The 18,893-nt window shown below is 44.3% G+C and overlaps 1 protein-coding gene across 1 annotated transcript in view; it reads left to right on the forward strand.

The window, feature by feature from the left end:
• Positions 1 to 6,637: 6,637 nt before the first annotated feature.
• Positions 6,638 to 18,893, forward strand: part of BCO1 (beta-carotene oxygenase 1) — a gene marked incomplete at its 5' end in the record, with an annotated part of 38,221 nt that continues 25,965 nt past the window's right edge. The window contains 2 exons of the mRNA XM_081108709.1: positions 6,638 to 6,728; positions 13,146 to 13,274. Coding sequence (XP_080964835.1) covers positions 6,638 to 6,728; positions 13,146 to 13,274 — 220 coding nt within the window. The remainder of the gene's footprint in view (positions 6,729 to 13,145; positions 13,275 to 18,893) is intronic.

Below are 18,893 nucleotides of genomic sequence, written 5' to 3' on the forward strand. Positions count from 1 at the left end.
TGCCTCCTTTATTTAAATGGACATCACTAAACCATCCTCACATTGCTAGATATTTTGTGTGGTTTTCATCATTTGTTTACCATGTGTTCAGTTTTGCTATTCTAGTCAACACTGGACATCATTTTGCATTTACCCTTTAGCCTGGGCTGAGTTCTCTCCTGAGGGTTGTTGTAGACACTGTCAATGTCCCACCTTAACCCATCACACTTACCATGTAAGGCTTCTAAATGCTCTTTGCACCCATGGCTCTTTGCCTTCCTCTGCATACGAGGGACAGGATGGAAGTGCCTGGAAGTTAACACCTCTCATGGGAAACTCTCACCCTTGACTGACTGGCAGTGGTGGACCAGTCCCCCATGTCCCTCAAAATCACTCTGCGGCAGGTTCACAGCATCTCCGCATCCCCCAGCCAGACAGCTTCAGTGTCCGTGATGGCAACGACAATGTACCTAGTGTCTTCCCTCCCTGTTTTACTCCCCCATCTGCTGCTGGCCTTTCCTGGGTCACCTCCCGAATAAACCACTTGCATTTGAATCCTTGCCTTGGGGTCAGCTTCTGGGAGAGCCCATGCTTGGACAGGTCTGTTCCCACTGAGTTTGTGGTTGTTTGTTAAGGCAGCCCCAGGAAACGCGGCAACATGATGTAGCACAGTGAGGCCAGGTGCCAGGCACTGTGCTCAACTCTGGCTTTTAAATGGGAGAGTGACAGGATCGGGTGTGGATTTCAGCTAGGTCACCTGGTGGCAGCAAGGAAGGTTGATTGGAGGGGTTGGGACTGAAGTCAGGCTGTTCCCAAGAGGCACACGGTAGTGAGGACAGTGGCTGGAGAGCTGCAGGAGAGAGAAAGAATCCGAAAGGTTATTTAGGAAGTAGAAATGTCAGAACTACAATCCAGGCTATAACCTAGGAGTTATTATTTAAATTGAATTTTTTGTCCAGCCTCACTGTTTGGGCCTGAGCACACAGTGGAAAATGTAGGTCTTCCAGCTCATTCATTAGAAGGCACTTCTTTTTCTAACAGCAATACCCATTGTATTTCAATCTCATCAATTCTACCTTCCAAGAGTGGCTTATTGTTATTATTATTACTACTACTATTTGTATTCCTTTCTCCCTTGTTAGTCTCTGAGTTCATTGAAGACAGGAGCTATGATTCCCCCCCCCTACCCCCGCTTTTGTTTAATCTCTAATACCCAATATGACACTAGTCTCTGCTGTCCAGTAGGACTTTGTGGAATTAATGAATGCTCTTAAGTGTTAATTGCCTAATGTGTGGTCTTTCCTTTAGTGGTGAAGTGTTCACTCCAGGAGTCCTAGGGCGGCTCTCCCACCACTCCCTCCCTCCTGCACAGGCCTGCGGAGAACTGGGGTTTTCCGGAGCTCACCTCCAGTGCTTCTCCCTCAGGGAGGCGGCTGCACCTCTGCTGGGACTTTGCCTGCCACCTTGAACCTTGTTATCTAAGATTTCCACATTATCTGCTCAGCTCATCACCCTGGCTAATTAAAGGTACCATTTAGAAGCTAACTTAATTGAAAAACTGCAAAGTAATTTAGATATGATAACATTACCTCTGAAAGGGAAATATTAACTCACTTCAGGCAATAACTTTGTAATAGGAGCTACAGAATTGCAAACTAAGACTGCTGTTTTTTATAGCACAAAAATGTTTCTTCTTGAATTCAGCTTTCACTTTTTCACCTCATGACTGTTTTATGGACATCACACATATGTGGAATAAGTGGCCTCAGGGAAGGGTAGCCTCCTCCTCTGGAATCCTTCCCCCAATTTATGAAGTAAGAGGATGGCACAGTTCAAATCTTCTACCCTGCCACATGTCGTGTGATCTCTGGCCTAGGGGCACAACCTCACCAAGCTCCAGTTGCTTCCTCAAGACAAAGGGGTTAATAATTGCCTGCCAGGCCTGTGCCAGGATTAGAAGATATGGTGTGTGCAAATCCAGAGCGGGGTGAACACCCTTCCTTCTCCCTCCTGAAGGGAGGAGACGAAGCCTTCCGGCTCACCCTGTGAGCAACTCAGACTCTCCAAAGGCCGACTGAAACCATCTATAAGATGAGTTACCTCTCTTCACGTGCCCATTGCCCTGTTCTCTTATGCAATAGCCAGTTTTCATCCCATTTGAGGCAGCAAATATGTTCTAAAAACATTGTCTGTGGAACATCCGCTTTTTCTCTCATATCTCCTCAACCAGGATCTTCAAAAGGTGGGAGGCACTACTGTGTAGTGGGAAAGACTATGCATTGACCAGCTGTTGACCTTGATCCTCCGCATCTCTGAGTCTATAAAAGTAAAATTGCTAATGATTCCCTTCCAGGGATGGGTAGGGATTAGAGAAAAGACTGCTAATAAGACGCTTAGCATAGTACTTGGCATGTGTCAAGTGTCCAGTGAATGACATTTATCAGAGGCTGGAGGATGGGCCAGGAGACTAACAAGTCCCTTGTCCTGCTCTTCCCATGTTAGTAAATACCTCAAAGCAGTGATCAGGCTTCCTCAGGCTCAGAGCAATTCCAGAGCTTCTTGGGGAAGAGCAGCTACTGCTTGTTATCTCTGTTTATAAAGAGGAAGGATGGAGGGTCAACATGAAGAGAGTCCCTAACCCCTCTGGGAAATTCATGTCCTTTGGGATATGCAAACTCGACCCCAAACAAAAAGAACCTAATGGGAGCCCAAAAAAGCAGAGATCGAGTCTCACAGATCACCTCTGTATCCCTAGAACTTGGCGTGTAGTCGGTGTGAATTCTAAGAAGGCACAGAATTAGTGTTTTATTCGCTGCTGTATTTATAGCATGTAGTAGATGCTTAGTAAATATATACTGAATGTGAATGAATGTGAGAATGCATGAATGCTGTACTGCCTGTAGGTTGCCTATCCCAAGCCATTCCCTCCTTTTTTCCTTGGTAATGAAATCCTGATATCATTCATGTGACAACCTGCTGCCCCCAGAAGAGACTCCTGATTTAAGGAAATCAGGGCACTCCAGTTCCTCCTCACCAGGGATTGGCCTGGGGTGATCATGTGACACAGTTCAGCCAATGAGACTAAGAAAAAAATCAGGGATTCTGGGAAAGATTTTCCTTTAGCTTTAAAGGAGAGAGATGCGAAGAGAACATGCCTCTTTTGTCCCCACCTACTGGTATGTCCCTGCTTTTGCATATTACTATGCCAGGACGATTCCTGGAGTGAAGGCAGTCATTCATAAGCAAAACTGAGCAAGCCCATGGATGAGAAACCACCTCTCTGAAGATGGCAATGTGTCGGACGGAATGGATCCTGACGAGATGACTCAGGTGAGCTTCTGAGCTACCAGGACCCAACAGATGACATCATGTCCAAGATGAATGCACATTTTCAGGAGTTCAGCAGATATTCTTGTTAATTTCAGCCAAAGCATCTTCCATTAACTTGTTGAACCTTCATGATATTGTTATGGGCTGAATTGTGTCCCCCCAAAATTCATATGTTAAAGCCCAAACCCCTAGTACCTCAGAATGTGACTGATAGCACTTTTATTTTATTTATTTTTAATTATTGATTTTTTTTTTTTAAAGAATGAGCATTCATTGGTTGGTTCTTACATGTGCCTTAACTGGGGACCCAACCTGCAACTTTGACATATCAGCATGATGCTCTAACCAACTGAGCTATCCGGCCAGGGCTGATAGCATTTTTAAAGGGGTGATTAAGTTAAAGTGAGTCCATTAGGTTGGGCCCTCATCCAATCTGACTGGTGTTCTTCTTTTCTTTTAAAATATATATTTGTTGATTTCTGAGAGGAAGAGAGAGAGAGAGAGAGAGAGAGAGAGAGAGAGAGAGAGAGAGAGAGAATTATCAAAGAAGAGAATCATTAAATCAGCTGCCTCCTTCACGCCCCCTACTGGGGATCGAGCCCGCAACCCGGCCATGTGCCCTGACTGGGAATCGAACTGTGACCTGCTTCATAAGTCGATGCTCAACAACTGAGCCACAGTAACTGGGCCTGACTGGTGTCATTAGAAGAGGAAATTTGGACACACAAAGAGACACTAGGGATGCAGGCCCCCAGAAGGAAGACCATGTAAGGACACAGTGAGAAGAGGCTATCTGCATGCCAAGGAGAACAGCCTCCGAAGCCCTGCCAAAACTTTGATCTTGGACTTCCCAGAAATGTAGGTAAATAAATTTCTGTTGTTTAAGCCACCCAGTCTGTGGTACTTTGCTACGGTAGCCCTACAAAACTAAGACAGATATCTATCAGTATGATCAATATATTATCACCATTATTTAAAAAAATCCTTATCTCTGAATCCTTGTCCCCAGGGTGCAGATGGGACCTAAATGAAGAGAGCTTGCCTTGGTGCCTCAGTATTTTGTAATAAGGCAATGGTATCAACTAAAGACTGGCTCTCTCATGGTCCTCCACTCGTCAACACAACCACCTGATACTTCATTCAATAAAAATCTAGCAAACATCCATCATGCACTGGGGCTGTGTGGAATTGTCACAGATTATGGTACATATTGAAGTCAGACTGCCTGGCTTGGCTTCCTAATTCGATCTCTTAATAGCTGTGTATCCTAAGGCAAGTTGGTTATCTTCCCTGAGCTTTCTCATCTCTAGAATGATGCTAAGAATACCCATCTCATACGATTATATAAGGCCAGAGCGAGCTGTTACATGTGGAGTGCTTTGCAAAGCACTTGACTCAGAGAATGAGCTCAGTGGTTGGGGGCATTGCTTTTCTGAAGACACAAAATGGACAAGAAAGGAGAACATGTCAGTTTTCATTTATACTTTTAATAAAGGAGAATATGTCATGTTTTCATTTATAATTTCAATATAATCCTCCCAACAAACCTTGTGACATATGTATTGCCATCCTGTTTTGCAAAGTGAGGATGCAGCTTTCACAACCTGGGAATAAATAACCCTGACATGGATACACATGTTTAGACCAGATGGCAGAATAAACTGGAAAGTATTACGGGACTTAATGGAAAATGAAGGTCAAAGGGAAGTGGCTTCTGAGAGAAGGGGGCTGAATAGGGAGGCAATAACATTGATGGATAACTGTTTGGGGCCAGGTGCTTTTGCTAGATCTTTGATCTACAATAACCTTGAGATTTTGATATCATTATGCCCCCATTTTACAGTTAAGGAAATAGAGGTTCAAAGAGGACAAGACGCACAGAAAAGGGAGGAATGTGAATCTGGTATCAACACAAGTTTGTACATCTACCCTGGATCTGGGCTTCTCAATGTCTGCTGCACACAGAGAATCATCTAGAGCAGTGGTTCTCAACCTTGGCTGCACATTAGAATCACCTGGGAATCTTTTTAAAATCCTGATTTCTGGGCCTCATCCTCCAGAAATTCTGTTTCTTTGTTACTAATGTTGTGGCCCCACCCCATAACAAAGAAAGAATTTCCGGAGGATGAGGCCCAGAAATCAGGATTTTAAAAAGATTCCCAGGTGATTCTAATGTGCAGCCAAGGTTGAGAACCACTGATCTAGAGACATTTTTAGGACATTGAATGGCTGGGCTCCATCTTCAGGGATTCTGAATCATGGCTCTGGAGTGGGGCCCAGCCAGGTGAAAGGAATGTGCAGCCAGAAGGAAAGCACAGCCAGCTGCTGTCGGGACTAAGCTCTGAGCTACTGGAACACAGTCTCCTCCCAGGCCTGACAGTAATTCCACTCAGCGGCCGCACCACCCCCTTTCCTTAGGGAATGGCTGGTTCTTTCTTTAAGCAGCACAAGTTAAGATGAGCTCACGAATTTATCACCCAACATTCCCAGCAACTGAATATAGATTTTAGGCAATGGCATCGCATCAAGATGCACAAATATAGGGAGATCCTAAAATCAAATTCAGGCATCGCTTCTCCCTCCTGATAGGCCAGGAAGTTAAGCTGAAGTTTGTTCTTGGTTTCCTCCATTTATTGTTTAAATAGGTACATAAAATATTTTATGTTTACTTCTCCAAAAGAGAAATACGAATTAAGTTGCTCTTTACATATGAATTGGGGAGTGGGGATGGAGAGTGGGGTAGGAGGCTCAGCAACCTTTATTTAAAACCAAACCAAAAAGTCCTTTCCCGTCTCTGCAGAACTTCTCATGATGTGCAGCAGGGATTCACGTGATTAGCGTGCTCTTGGCACCCCCTGATTCCAGGTGTCTTTTCTTCTTCTTCAAGACAATATGAGTGCTCATCATTGAGTCCAGGTGTCTTTGATGGTCCTGACAGCCTCTCTCCTGATTATAAACCACCCCCACCTCCTGGTCGGATTATTTCAGATGGCATACCCAAGCTGAATGCACTGCTAAATTATCTCTCCAATCTAAGCCCAGCAAGAAACTAGCTTTTCTCCCTTAAACCAAAAGTGGAACTGAAAATCGAGAGACAATAGGAGGATTAAAGATTAACTAGGACATGTGGCTGGGGAATTGACATTTGACCAAACATAAGAAGCCCAGGTGCAGCTTCGCCCTGGTAGGTGAAGAGATACCAGGCCCTCAGAGAGGGAGGGAAAAGCCAAGGGAGAAACAGGGCACACCAGGAGGGAAGCTGCCGGAGGCGCAAGGAGGAGCCAGGGAGCAGTCGCCTTGAACGCAGAGGAGCGTCTGCTCACTGTCAATGTCACTCTCCCTCGGGGCCTGCGCGATGGAGGTACTATTTGGCAGAAATAAGAAAGAACAACCAGAGCCTGTGAGGGCCAAAGTGACAGGTGAGTGTTTTGTATAAATGATTGGCTCCTTTAATGTTTAGATGTATGCTTTTTTTCTGCTTTTTAAAGTTATTTCTGGAAAACAGTATCTGGGAGAAAATGACCCATAAACCAGACACATTCTCTGTGACAATCTAGGTGTGCTTTTGTATATAATAAGTCGGTTAATAGAGAGGGAACTGTCCTCACTATTTCCAGGAGAAAAGTCCCAGGAATGCTGCATCTGGCATATACTGGTATACAACGGGATTATTCTGCAAAATGTGGCCCATTCCAACTGGGTGCTGTATTTGTGCAAATGTGTGTATCCTGAATTAATTTCAAAGTGGTGCGAGAAGTGGGGTGAGTTCCCACTCCTGCATGTGCTCACCGGAAGGCATGGGGAACCTGATGTGATGTCCTCCCAGATACCACAGGGGTGGTTTGGGCATGGAGTGCCTGCAGAGCCAAAAGACCCATTCCTTGTGTCTCCTTTATTTCTCTGGCTTTCTCCTCTTCTGCATTGCAACTTGACTTTCTGGTACCGTCTTGTTTAGATTCTACATACAGGCTAGTGACTGGGTCTGAACTCTCAGATCCCCAGCTTGTCCTTTGCTCTGTGTTCTGAGAACAGCATGTGGGGCAGCTCATGCTCAAAGTTCATCTTTGGAGAAATTAACTGGACGTTATGTGAGGAGAGGAAAACAGTGAGCATTCTTTATGAGGAAGGTCAGATTGGAGCTTTTCAGCTGAGAATTTGCCTTGGAAATTGCATAGTGCTCAATAAATGTTGTTCCTATGTATCTATGACATTACCTCTATGCTCTAATTCACCTCTCACCTGCTCCTTCATCCTGGGTCTCTCTGAATAGTCCCCCCAAGGGGACTTAGTGTCCCAAGGCAAGAGACTTACCTGGCTTTTTTTCCCCTCCCCTTTCCTCCGTATTTTTTTTTAAATAAATCTTTATTGTTCAGATTAATACAGTTGTTCCTCTTTTTCCCCCCATAGCTCCCCTCCACCCAGTTCCCACAACACCCCCTGCCTTTACCCTCCCCCCACTGTCCTCGTCTATATGTGTACGATTTTTGTCCAGTCTCTTCCCACACCCCCACACCCCCTCACCCCCTTCCCCCTGAGAATTGTCAGTCCACTCCCTTTCTATGCCCCTGATTCTATTCACCAGTTTATTCTGTTCATCAGAATTTTTATTCACTTGATTTTTAGATTCACTTGTCAATAGATATGTATTTCTTGTCGCTTTGTTGTTCATAATTTTTATCTTTACATTTTTCTTCTTCCTCTTCTTAAAGAATACCCTTCAGCATTTCATATTTGGCGGTGATGAACTCCTTTAGCTTTTTCTTATCTGTAAAGCTCTTTATCTGACCTTCAATTCTAAATGATAGCTTTGCTGGGTAAAGTAATCTTGGTTGTAGGTTCTTGCTATTCATCACTTTCAATATTTCTTGCCACTCCCTTCTGGCCTGCAAAGTTTCTGTTGAGAAATCAGCTGACAGTCATATGGGTACTCCCTTGTAGGTAGCTAACTGTTTTTCTCTTGCTGCTTTTAATATTCCCTCTTTGTCTTTTGCCCTTGGCATTTTAATTATGATGTGTCTTGGTGTGGTCTTCTTTGGATTCCTTTTGTTTGGGGTTCTCTGTGCTTCCTGGACTTGTAAGTCTATTTCTTTCACCAGGTAGGGGAAGTTTTCTGTCATTATTTCTTCAAATAGGTCTTCAGTATCTTGCTCTCTCTCTTCTTCTGGCACCCCATAATTCGGATGTTGGTATGCTTGAAGTTGTCCCAGAGGCTCCTTGCACTGTCTTCATATTTTTGTATTCTTTTTTCCTTGTGCTTTTCTGGTTGGGTGTTTTTTGCTTCTTCATATTTCAAATCTTTGACTTGATTCTTGGGATCCTCTAGTCTGTTGTTGGATCTCTGTATATTATTCTCTTTTTTTAATTTTTAAAATATATTTTATTGATTTTTTTACAGAGAGGGAGGGAGAGGGATAGAGAGTTAGAAACATCAATGAGAGAGAAACATCGATCAGCTGCCTCCTACACACCCCTTACTGGGGATGTGCCCACAACCAAGGTACATGCCCTTACCGGGATCGAACCTAGGACCCTTCAGTCCCCAGGCCGACACTCTATCCAGTGAGCCAAACCAGCCAGGGCTGTATATTATTCTTTATTTCAGTCAGTGTATGCTTAATTTCTAATTGATCCTTTTTCATATCCTTGAGGGTCTCACTATATTTCTCGGAGGTTTCTAGAAGATTCTTGAGTAACCTTATAACCGTGGTTTTGAACTCTATATCCAGTAGTTTGCTGTCCTCCATTTCTGTCATTTGTGACCTGTTTCTTTGTCTCCACATTTTGGCTGCTTCCCTGTGTTGATAGAGTGGCTTTGTGTGCTAGGTGTCTTATAGGGCCCAGTGGCTCAGCCTCCCCAGTTACCTGAGGTGGACACTCTTGGTGCACCCCTTTGTGGGCTGTGTGCACAGTCTTGTTGTAGTTAAGCCTTGATTGCTGTTGGTATCCCTGGGAGGAATTGACCTCCAAGTCATTTGACTGTGAGGACTAGTTGTGTCTACAATGGGAGAACTTCTGTGCTGGAGACACCCTTCTGGGGCAGGACTTGCTTCAGTGGGGCTTTGGCGCTCACTGAGTCTGCCCCCTTGAGTGTGTCTCTTATGGATGTGAAGAGTTGTAATCTGGATGGTCTCACTCTGACAACTGGGTAGACTGGCTCTTGAATCTCCAAAGAGGTACAAAGTCAGCCACTGCCTGAGGCCACCCAGCAAGAGCTACAGAGAGATCTGCAGATTCCTTCTGTTTGTTTGGGGTTTGGAGATGCCCAGATGAGGCGCAGCTGTGAAGGAATGCAGGCTGCTGATGAGCCTTAGGCCTTCTTTTGGAAGCTCTGGGGTTCTCTGACCCAGCTTCAGTTTAACAGGTTTTTAGGCGGAGAAAGGCCAGGCCATTCGTATGCAAAAGCCTCTGCTCACAGCTTGGGTGGGGTTGTAAATTGGGTGGTGCGGGGTCTCAGGGAGTCACCAGGGTGGAGCAAACTACAATGGCTACCAGTCTGCTCTACTTTGGAGAGGTCCCGGGGTCTGTGTCCTGTGGCCCCATGTAGGGACAGTGAACACTGCAAGCACCTCTGCGAGAAAGTCGCCCTCACATTCTGGCCCAATGCCAGACAGTATAGTTTCTCTCCATATGAGTCTGGGTCCCAAAATTCTTGCCCGGAACTGGAGTTCAGAGCAGTTGGGAGCTTGTATCTCCCACCCGATTGAAAAAGACAACAGCCCCTTGTTTGCGCACCTCTGTATCTGCACACTTCCACACCTCCACTCCTCCTACCGAACTCAATGTGCTTTTCTCTTTCCTTCTAGTTGTAGAATTTCCACTCAGGAAGCCTTCCCGTGGTTCTGGATGATATTCGTTTTGTCTTTTAGTTGTAGTTTTAATGTGGTTGTGTATGGCAGCAAGTTCAGGTGTTTACCTATGCCGCCATCTTGGTTGTCTCTGTCCTTTCCTCCGTATTTAGTCCAATTCTGAATCCTATCAGTTCTGTCATCCAGGTCTCTTTGCTGTCCACACTCCATAGCACAGCCAGAGACAACTTTCAAAATCCTAAATCTGAGCATATTTCATTGATATGAGATGTTCAGAAAAGGCAGATCCTTAAAGACAACAAGTAGATCAGTGGTTGCCCAGGGACTGGGGCTGGGGAGTGGGAATGACTAATGTGTGGGTACAGAGCTTCTTTTGGGGGTGATGGAAATATTCTGGAATTAGATAGTGGTGATGGTTGCACAATATTGGGAATATACTAAAAACCCCTGAATTATGCACTTCAAAATGGTGGATCTTATGTTGTGTGAATTTTCTGAATAAAAAAAAAAATTGCACCCATCAGCAGACGAGTGGATTAGAAAACTGGTATATCTACACAATGGAATTCTACGCTGCTGTAAAAAAGAAGTAATTCTTACTATTTGCAACAGCATGGGTGGAACTAGAGAGCATTATGCTAAGCGAAATAAGCCAGTCAGAGAAAGATAAATATCACATGATCTCACTCATTTGTGGAATACAATGAACAACAAACTGATGAACAAAAATAGAGCCAGAGATATAGAAGTATCGAACAGACTATACAACCTATGAAGGAAGGTGGGGGTGGGGTGAGGGGGGTAAGAGATCAAACAAAGGACTTGTATGCATGCATATGAGCAAAACTAATCAACACAGACAGTAGCGGGGTGAGGGCTTATGCTTGGGGGTGAGGGTGGCAAAGGAGAGGTCAATGGGAAGAAAAGAAGACTCATGTAGTACTTTAAACAATAAAGAATTAAAAAAAAAAATTGCAGCCCGGTCAGCATGCCTTAGTGGTTGAATGGCGACCTGTGAATCAGGAGGTCATGGTTCAATTCCAGGCCAGCACATGCCAGGTTGCAATCCCCAGTGGGTGGTGTGCAGAAGGCAAGGTGATCTATGCTTCTCTCTCATCCATGTCTCTATCTATCTCTCTCCCTTCCTCTCTTTCTAAAACAATAAAAACATACATTTTTTTGTAATGTCAAAAAGAAAAAAATCTGATCCTGCCCTGGCCAATGTGGCTCAGTTGATTGGAACATCATCCCAAACACCCAGAAGTTGCAGGTTCGATCCCTGGTTTGGGTGCATGTGGAAAACAACCTGCAGATGTTCTCTCTCACATTAATGTTTCTTCTCTCTTTCTCCCCCTCCCTTTCTCTCTAAAATCAGTAAGCATATCCTCAGGTAAGGATTTTAAAAAGTCTGATCCTATTATTCTCTGTTATAACCATCAAAAGTGTCCCATTCTTCTGAACATAAAATCAAAGCCCTTGGAGTATGGTCTTGTTGACCTTTGTCACTTGGCCCCTGTTTACCTCTCTAACCTCAATACTTATGATGTTCTCACTCAAAAATTACAGTCCAGCCCTGACTGGTTTGGCTCAGTGGATAGAGCGTCGATCTGTGGACTCAAGGGTCCCAGGTTCGATTCCGGTCAAGGGCATGTACCTTGGTTGCGGGCACATACCCAGTAAAGAGTGTGCAGGAGGCAGCTGATCAATGTTTCTCTCTCATCAATGTTTCTAACTCTCTATCCCTCTCCCTTCCTCTCTGTAAAAAAATCAATAAAATATATTGTTTTAAAAAGTGTCATGAATCAATGGCAATACAATGTTTGTTGTTGTTTTTTTTTTAAAAAAAAAAACAAACAAAAAACATTACAGTCCAGTCTCACTCAACAGCTGGCACATCTCCTGGTCTTTAGGCTGGTCTTTGATCTCTTGGTTTGGGTTCTTTCAGCGACAAGCATTCAGGTGTAAGTAGTTTATGTGGGCCTCGATTCCAAGAAATACTGGGAGGGAAGCCAAAAAAAAAAAAAATAGGAGCATTTTAAGACACTGACCACTGGAAATCATTGGAGCTGAATCCTCTGGGCATAGTATAACACTTGCCTCACATTGTCCCGGCTCAGGGCAAGGAAGTGGTGCCATTTGACCCCCCACTCCCCACCCACTGATGCGTGAGAACCGCCTCCGGGGATGTTAGCTCTCCAAGGTGCTTCCAGCTTGTCCAGCACATGAGCAGAGCAGCTCCCAGCAGGAGAACAAAGCCCTCAGGGGAGGTGGGTGGGGACCAACACCATCCGCTACAGCACTCTATCTTTGGAGCAGTGCTGTCCAATAGAAATATAATGCATGCCATATGTGCAATTTTCAGTTTAATAATATCCACATTCAGAAAAGTAAAAAGAAACAGGTGAAGTTAATTGTAGTAGTATATTTTATTTTGCACACCAAACATATCCAAAATATGACCAGTTTGACATGTAATCAATATTTTAAAAATTGCTAATGCAATATTTTGTATTTTTTCATAGTCCCTGAAACCCGGTGTATATTTTATACTTACAGCACATTTCAGTTTGGACTAGCCACATTTTAAGTGTTTAATCGCCACAGGGGGCTGGAGGCTACTACCATACTGGATTGCACAGCTCTAAAATGTTATTTCCTCAGACAACTTTCCCTCCAGTCTCATCCAAGTTGCTTCCCCTAGGAAGCAGCTCTCACCCTACTGCACTCCCCTCACCCCCTGGCTGCATCTTGCATTGCCTTTAGCACAGTTCATTTTGACTGTCTGTTCATTCTTCTGTCTCTGTCTCTCAATGGACGGAGAGCAACTTAAGGACAGGGGCGATGCCTCTTCTTCTTGGTCTCCTCAGGGCTGGCACCATATCAAGCATATGACACACTTTCTGGAAATGACTGCAAGGTAATGAATGGATGTAGTGAGTGGTATGACCTCAATTCCTTTCCATGGTCTTTTCTCCTAGCTTTTTGGTTTAGACATGGAAACTGGAAACTAAACATTCTTTCTCTTAACAGGCAAGATCCCAACCTGGCTACAGGGAACACTGCTTCGAAATGGGCCCGGGATGCACACTGTGGGGGAGACCAGATACAACCATTGGTTTGATGGCCTAGCCTTGCTCCACAGCTTCACAATTAGAGATGGTAAAAGCACTATATTAGTTTTCTATATGATGTAACAAATGACCATGAATTTAGCAGCTTCAAATAATACAAATTAAATTTTTTTTATAGTTCTGGAAGTTGGGAGTCTAAAATGGATTTCACTGGGCTAAAATCAAGGTGTTGGCAGAGCTGCATTCTTTCAGGGCTCTAGGAGATAATTCACTTTCTTGTCTTATCCATCTTCAGAAGCTAACAGCATTCCTTGGCTTGTGGCCCCATCTTCCTCTTCAAAGCTACCTCTCTCTCTTTCTCTGTTTCTGTCTCTCGGATTCTGTAATCACATATCCTTCTCCGACTCTAACCTTCTTATCTCCCTCTTATAAGGATCTTTATAATGACATTGAGCACATTAGATAATCCAGGATCACCATCACTCTCAAAGTAATTAAGTAATTACCTTAATTATATATATGAAGTCTCTTTTGCCCTGTCAGGGAACATATTCACAGTTCCAGGGACTAGGACATGGACCTCTTGGGGAGGTGATTATTCAGCCCACCATAAGCATAAACCTCCCTGGAAAGGTGGCCAAGGTTCTTTTTCAAAGAGTTCAACTTGCAAAATAATATGTATTCTCAATAAGGTGGGCAACCACAGGCAGAAGATTACAGGCTTTGGAATCAAACATGCATCAAATCAAAATAGGGGGAGTACAGAGCTGAAAAGATCAAAGTCGAATGTATTGCTCAGGAGAGCCATGTCACTCAAGTAATACATTCAGTAGCTCTCCCTGAGTGGACACAGAATATAGGGCAGAAAGTAGGGAGTGCCACCGATAAGCCGAAATTCTGATTTCAGGGTACTGGCTCAAGAAGTGGATTGTAGCCCTAGCTGGTTTGGCTCAGTAGATACAGCGTCTACCCACAGACCGCAGGGTCCCGGGTTCAATTCCCGTTAAGGGCACATACCTCAGTTGCAGGCTTGATCCCCCACCCTGGTTGGAAAGCATGTGTGGAGGCAACCAATCAATGTGTCTCTCACACATTGATGTTTCTCTCTCTCTGTTTCTTCCTCTCCCTTCCACTCTCAAAAAATCAATGGAAAAATATCCTCAGGTGAGGATTAACAACAACAAAAAGTGGAGTATAAACTCTTTGCTGTTGGCCACTGGCTGGTTTATGTCACAGTAGCATGAGCTGAGTTCTCCAAGAGGTCCAGGATGGCTTGCATGAGGCTTTAATAAGCTCAGGGGCACATGGTGGGAAAATTCATGTTTAAGAACTTCAGCTCAGTGAACTTTTTCTTTAACCCCTGTGCTTTAGGCTGGGCAATCTGTGGTCACTCATCTTCCTTGGCCTCAGCAGTGAAAAGAGCATAATCATCCTCCCCTGATTGCTGTTGTGATGCTTAGAAGTATAGATGACTAGCAAGGGCCTGACACCTGGGAGACGCTCAGTAGATTAAAAACCATCATCACTATTTCTGGGTTTGAATCCCAGCTCCACCATCCTAGCTAACATGCACCTATGTTGTGTGACCTTGGCCAAATATCTCATAGAGTTGCTGTAGAATTTAAAGGCATTAATATGTGTAAGGAGCTCTGTATAATGTCCGGCATATAATCCGTGCTCAGTAAGCATTAACAGTTATTTTTGCATAACTATTATTTCTTCCAAGCCAGTCAGCAATTATTGACTCTATGCCAGCAATTTGCTCAAATGTTTCAGGAATGGAGATACTATGTGTGAAAACCATGAGCTCTGTTTGCAAAAACTTAGACATTTTACTCAGACTGAGCTGCAGAGAGGGTGGTTCCATATTTCCTGATAGCCCCAAGTTCTAACAATCTCCTCCTTTACTAGACAGAAGTCACCAATGGTTCCGGGGGGGAATAAATGCTGTGCTGGCTGAGGTGCATAAATGTGGCTTCCTTTCTGTGAGGCTCTGCCTCACCAGCCTGCCAGGTCCTCTGTGGCCATGTCTGGTGCTCATGTTGATGCTGTAGGAGGTGTTCTGGTCCCCTCTTTGCAGGTGCAGAAATGGAAACTTTCGAGAGGTTGAGTGACTTATCCAGATTGGGCTGAGGTCTCAACTTGTGTTATCTGGAGTTTAGTTTGCAGCCATCCCCCTCACACACACACACACACACACACACACACACACACACACACACACACCCCTACCTGAGAAATAGCAGGTTGCTTAAGTGGCCCCCTCACAGCTTACCAAGCAGTAGCTCTGGCATCCTTCCATAGAGACTCCCAGGGACAAGGGAACCAGCAGGGAGTGGCCGGGCCATGGCTGTCTTATGGAAGCATGGGATAAATAAGCAAACGACCAAAGTTATCCCATGCTGTTTAGGATTTCAAAAGCTTCTAGTAGGTTTTCAAACTAAAAATTCATTGTCAAAGGTAAGAAGTTATCTTATATCCTTTTATGAGATGGTCAGACAGGTGTGACCACAAGAGGAGACACAGAGAAGCTCAGGAAACAAAGGTTATTATACTTACAGGTCCTAGGGACAGGAGACAAAGTACATCACGCAAGGCCACATGGGAAAACACCAGGGTGGTCAGGAGGCAGAAGACAGGACAGGGAAAATGCTTAGGCCACGGCCTTTATTGCGGTTTCGAGGGAAAGGAAAGACAGAACAGGATTGGCTTATTATGAATGATTCAATGGACTTTGGGCTATGGTGGTGATCTTTAGTTGCCTGGCACCTAGCCCTGCGATGGTTAAGGCAGAAGAATATTCACTCCTGGGGTGTAAGAACCAGATAGAACCTCCTGTCTTCCATCTGATTCTGAATTAGTTTGCATATCAAAGACATCCTGGGCCCATTGCTACCTCTCAGAATTGGCTAGTCTAGGGAGAGACAGTCTCTCCCCAGCCAGGAAGGTATTTTAAGATGTCAAAACATCATACTACACATGGATGCATTGAAATGATATAATTGTATAAATGGTGCAACAGCAATAAAGTTAAACAATTAGAATAGATATAATACAGTAGCATGAAAGACAGTTTTATTCATAATCTGAAACTGGGTGGAAAATGGGAAGTATGGAGAGAACACCCAGTTACTTCCCTTGTCCTGTTCTTGCCCTTTAAAGAGAGGCACTTTAAAACTCTTTATGGAGCTGAAATGACACACATAAAGTAAAGATTGTTTTGGTAGAAGGAAGCAATCCTTTCCCACCCATCTCTTCAGTACTCACTACAGGAAGTGCTTGCTGGCCACTGGCCTAAGTGCTTCATGCCCATTCACACCTCAGCCCTCACTATGGTTTCTGAAGTAGATACTACTGTTATTATCTCGATTTTATAGTGAGAGTCTAAGGCCAGAAAGGCCAAGATTCTTGTCCAAATGCACACAGCTAAAATGTGGTGGTGGTCAGATATAAACCCAATACTCTCTAAATCCAGAATCCCAAGTCCCAATCATTATTCAGTTCTGCCCCCATTACCCCATCCTGCCAGCTACCATCTCTCCCCATCTCCCCAGCCCAGTCCTCTTGAGCCTGCCAGATGGTCAGTGTTGGTGTGGCACAGCCTGGCCTCCTCTCCTCTCCTCCAGAACTCTCAATGGCTCCCCATTGTCTAACAATAGAAATACAAACCAAAAGTGGTAAGTATACTATACAGGACTCAAGAGGGCATGCACAGGGCAAGTGGGGTTCTTGGATTTGTAGAGAACACAAAGTCAGTTTTTCTCAAAAGGTGGTTTGTGAACCTCCTGCACTGGAACCCCCTGGGATGCTAATTAAAGCTACAAACACACATACACATACACCACCACCACCACCACCTTCAGAGATTCATAATCCTGAAAGTAGGGCCAGAGCATCTGTTTCTAGCATGTTTCTAACATGTTTCCCAGATGACCCTGAGCATACAGAGGTTTGGAAAATGCCTCCACCGAGGACCTCCAGCCTGGCTGCCCAGCCCACCCCACCCAAGCTTATCAGGGTGCTATGAGGTGGGGCTCAGACTCTTGAAATTTTTAAAAGCACCAGGTGATTCTAGTATACAGCCATCGTGGAGAACCTATGGTAGTGCCAAACCAATAAGACTTTGGAGCAAGAAAACAAAAAGACAGAAAAATGACTTGTGGTCTTCAGCGGAGGCCTGAGAAGTAATGCTTTAAAAAAACAAAGATTTGGAGTTTGTGTGTGGGGGGGAGGTTGGGGGTTAAAGGGGGGGATGAGGACACATTTGTAATACCTTAACTAATAATAATAAAAAAAAAAAAAACAAAGATTTGAATGAAAAAGGCAGAGTGGAGCAAGGGAAGCCGGCGAAGGGTATGCAGGAGTGCTCTTAAGTCTAAAATGATTTCAAAATAAGGCATTTCATAAAGCAGGCATAGAAATGCATGAACCCAGGTCTCCCTCAGCAATATAGTCAATAATTTTCTTGTAAGAGTCAAAGTTGTCCCATGAGGATTGGAACATGGGAATTCTAAGAACCAGAGTTGCCAAGATTTACAGACAAAAGAGATCTTGAGAATTTAGCCTTTGCAAGCTTTTTCAATTGTTATAGCTCCAAGGATTGTTAAACCTTTGGAAAGTTAGCTTACCAACATACACACACACACACACACACGTGTGTGTGTGTGTGTGTGTGTGTGTGTATAGCCATTCCCCTCCCCCCAAACCAGACCTTATTATAGAAGATTCCAAGCAGGAGACTGTTTACTTGCTTTCCTTTAGAACAGTGGTTCTCAACCTTCCTAATGCCGCGACCCTTTAATACAGTTCCTTATGTTGTGGTGACCCCCAACCATAAAATTATTTTCATTGCTACTTCATAACTGTAATTTTGATACTGTTATGAACATAATGTAAATATCTGATATGCAGGATGTATTTTCATTGTTACAAATTGAACATAATTAAAGCATAGTGATTAATCACAAAAACAATATGTAATTATATATGTGTTTTCCGATGGTCTTAGGTGACCCCTGTGAAAGGGTCGTTCGACCCCCAAAGGGGTCGCGACCCACAGGTTGAGAACCGCTGCTTTAGAAGGAATGTGGCTAATTGGACTCTTCCAGGAGTGGGGGTGGGGTGGGGTGGGGGGTGACTCCTTCTTTAATGTCAGCCTTGAGCAATTCCAGAGACATTTTCCTGTGGCCCCAAGTGCTCCGTGCTCTGGGGATGGTTGTTTACATGAAATGGGCCGCCTGGATTGGGTGTTTACATTTCAAGTAAACAGAATTCAACATTTTAAGTAAAGCACCACAGGGCCAAAGCACCTTAGCCAGTGCCTGTGGGTGGTGACTCTCAGAGAGAGGCCAGGAAAGAACAGGCCAGATCAAGGGGAGACTAGGATGTCCCTAGAGCAGGTTCTGTGTAGCATTTGGTTAAAGACCAGTGTGTGTAGCCTCACCAAGCCCTAACTGATCCTTCTGCCTCCAGGATTTTGTCTGACAATCCAGAATTTCAGTAGCCGTCAGTTATCAATGTGTGACAATGGCCCAAAGCCTTGTCCACTCTACTCTGCATCTCAATAGCATAGGTAGCTTTTATTGAGCACCTACTATATGCCAAGTGCTATACAGGCCTTAAATGCCACAGTAATTCTGTGAGAAAGGTATCAGGATCCTCATGTCACAGTGAAGGGGGCTAAGCCTGCATGTGACACAAGGTCAAG

The sequence above is a fragment of the Myotis nattereri genome, assembly GCF_964212035.1.
Source record: "Myotis nattereri genome assembly, chromosome: 15".
Lineage (NCBI taxonomy): Eukaryota > Metazoa > Chordata > Mammalia > Chiroptera > Vespertilionidae > Myotis > Myotis nattereri.